At 48.0% G+C, this 1764-nt stretch overlaps 1 protein-coding gene across 13 annotated transcripts in view; it reads right to left on the reverse strand.

Moving 5' to 3' along the window:
- LOC142939277 (far upstream element-binding protein 3-like) overlaps nt 1-1348 on the reverse strand; it is a 28261-nt gene extending 26913 nt beyond the window's left edge. For 11 of the 13 annotated variants that reach the window (XM_076082541.1, XM_076082539.1, XM_076082540.1 and 8 more), the window contains exon 1: nt 1190-1348. In XM_076082541.1, the coding sequence (XP_075938656.1) occupies nt 1190-1282 (93 nt within the window). In that variant the 5' untranslated portion in view covers nt 1283-1348. Of the gene's footprint in view, nt 1-1187 lie in introns of all 13 variants that reach the window. The other 2 variants (XM_076082542.1, XM_076082538.1) reach the window with 1 other exon arrangement.
- Between the last annotated feature and the right edge of the window lie 416 nt (nt 1349-1764).

The following is a 1764-nucleotide window of genomic DNA, read 5'->3' on the forward strand; positions in this document are numbered from 1 at the left end:
GGTCATCATTCAGAGGAGGCTAGCAGTTTCCCCTCTGCTTCTAGTTTTTATGCTAAGCTAACACCCTCCCCCACACTCTGTACTGAACTTACACTGATTTCTACCTGAACCATCAGACAGAAAGTCATCAATAGAACCGTCACACCATCCGACCAATCACACACAGGCAACCACACTCACACCTGGTGGATTATTTAGGAACGTAAACGACATCGTGACAGATGAAACTATTGATCGTTAAGTATTATATAAACCTGTCTGCACACTTCTTTATTACGGTAAAAATGAATCATAATATTCTGTCATTGTGAGGATCAACGGGTGTGTCACATCATCACAGACCTGTCAATCAAACTGGACTTCCTGGATCATAGTCCTGCCTCACTTGTACCTGTTCAGCCTGTCTGTCTGACTACCTGTCTGTCACACAGTAACCCCCCCCCCCCCCCCCACACACACACACACACACTCTGTCTGTCACACTGTCTGTCTGTCTGTCACTCTATAGGCGACACGCTGTCTGTCTGACTACCTATCTGTCACACAGTAACCCCACCCACACACTGCTGACTACCTGTCTGTCTCTCTATAGGCTGCAGACACACCTCCACCCTGCTGTATATGGTCTGTGAGGCCGTTGCATAACTCCAGCCTAGTTTATAACCAACTTACAGTAAACAGCCTCGGACTCCATGTTGGAAAGAGAACACCGCGTGCACACGCGCGTGAGAACACCCGCGTGCAGCTACCGTTTGAGTCTCGTTAAAGCGACGTAGAGACTTTAGTGGACTCGTAGTTTTCCACCGTGTTTCTGTCTCAACAGGTTGTCTCGTGCCTCAGTGACACGTGTGTCCAAACTTCTGCCCCCCCCACCACCACCACACACTCCTCACCCCCCCGCCACCCCCACTGACAGCTCCACAAACTCCCCCTAAACTAACTCCCGGACCGTGTCAGCCCGGATAAAGTGTCCAGAAACCGGCCACAAAGTCCGTCTCCTCCTGAACTGCTTTCTTAGCTAGTTAGCATGCTAGCATGTATATGTGTGTGTGTGAGCGGTTGACGGAGCGCATAAGTTAGGAGTTAGCACAGCGGAGACAAACACGGGGCTAAATCCGAATAAAAGTGTTTTGTCTCGGTCTAACCGAGCCGTGAGCGGCCGTGTGCGGAGCCCCGGTGCTGTGGTTACCTGCCGGGCCCTCTGTAACACGTCGGCCAGGCCGTCTGACTTCAGCCCCGGCTGGTTCATCGAGGCCTGTCCCTGCACCAGCTCCGCCATCATAGCGCCACTTGCTATAGCTAGTTAGCTGTGTTAGCTGTTAGCCGGATTAGCGCTTGGCCGCTAACTGTGCTGAGGCTGACGTCAGAGAGCGGTTTAGAGCGCGAGCGAGGTCTCACTCCGTAGGGTTTTCTTTTCCCTTCACTGAGACCAGAAGGAAGTAGATCTCTGGTCACCTTACAGGGGACAGAAACGAGACACTTTGTGGAAATCAGATTAAAATGATTTATTAATCAATTCGTTTTTGTGAGGAAGGAGTATTATAAAATCAAATTGTACATGCTTGTTTAATATTCAATACAATATGTTAATGGTTTAGCAACGCCCACATTTATCACATTCATCTTTTCAGAAACATATATATATATATATATATATATATATATATATATATATACATTTAAGTCCCTCTAAATATCAGGCGATAGTTTCCTTGGACCGTGTTTGTTTTTAATGACAGAGTGGCTCATCCTCCTCTTCATAGA

This window comes from Anarhichas minor, unplaced genomic scaffold (assembly GCF_050575085.1).
Source record: "Anarhichas minor isolate MPS153535 unplaced genomic scaffold, ASM5057508v1 ptg000095l, whole genome shotgun sequence".
NCBI classification, from domain to species: Eukaryota; Metazoa; Chordata; class Actinopteri; order Perciformes; family Anarhichadidae; genus Anarhichas; species Anarhichas minor.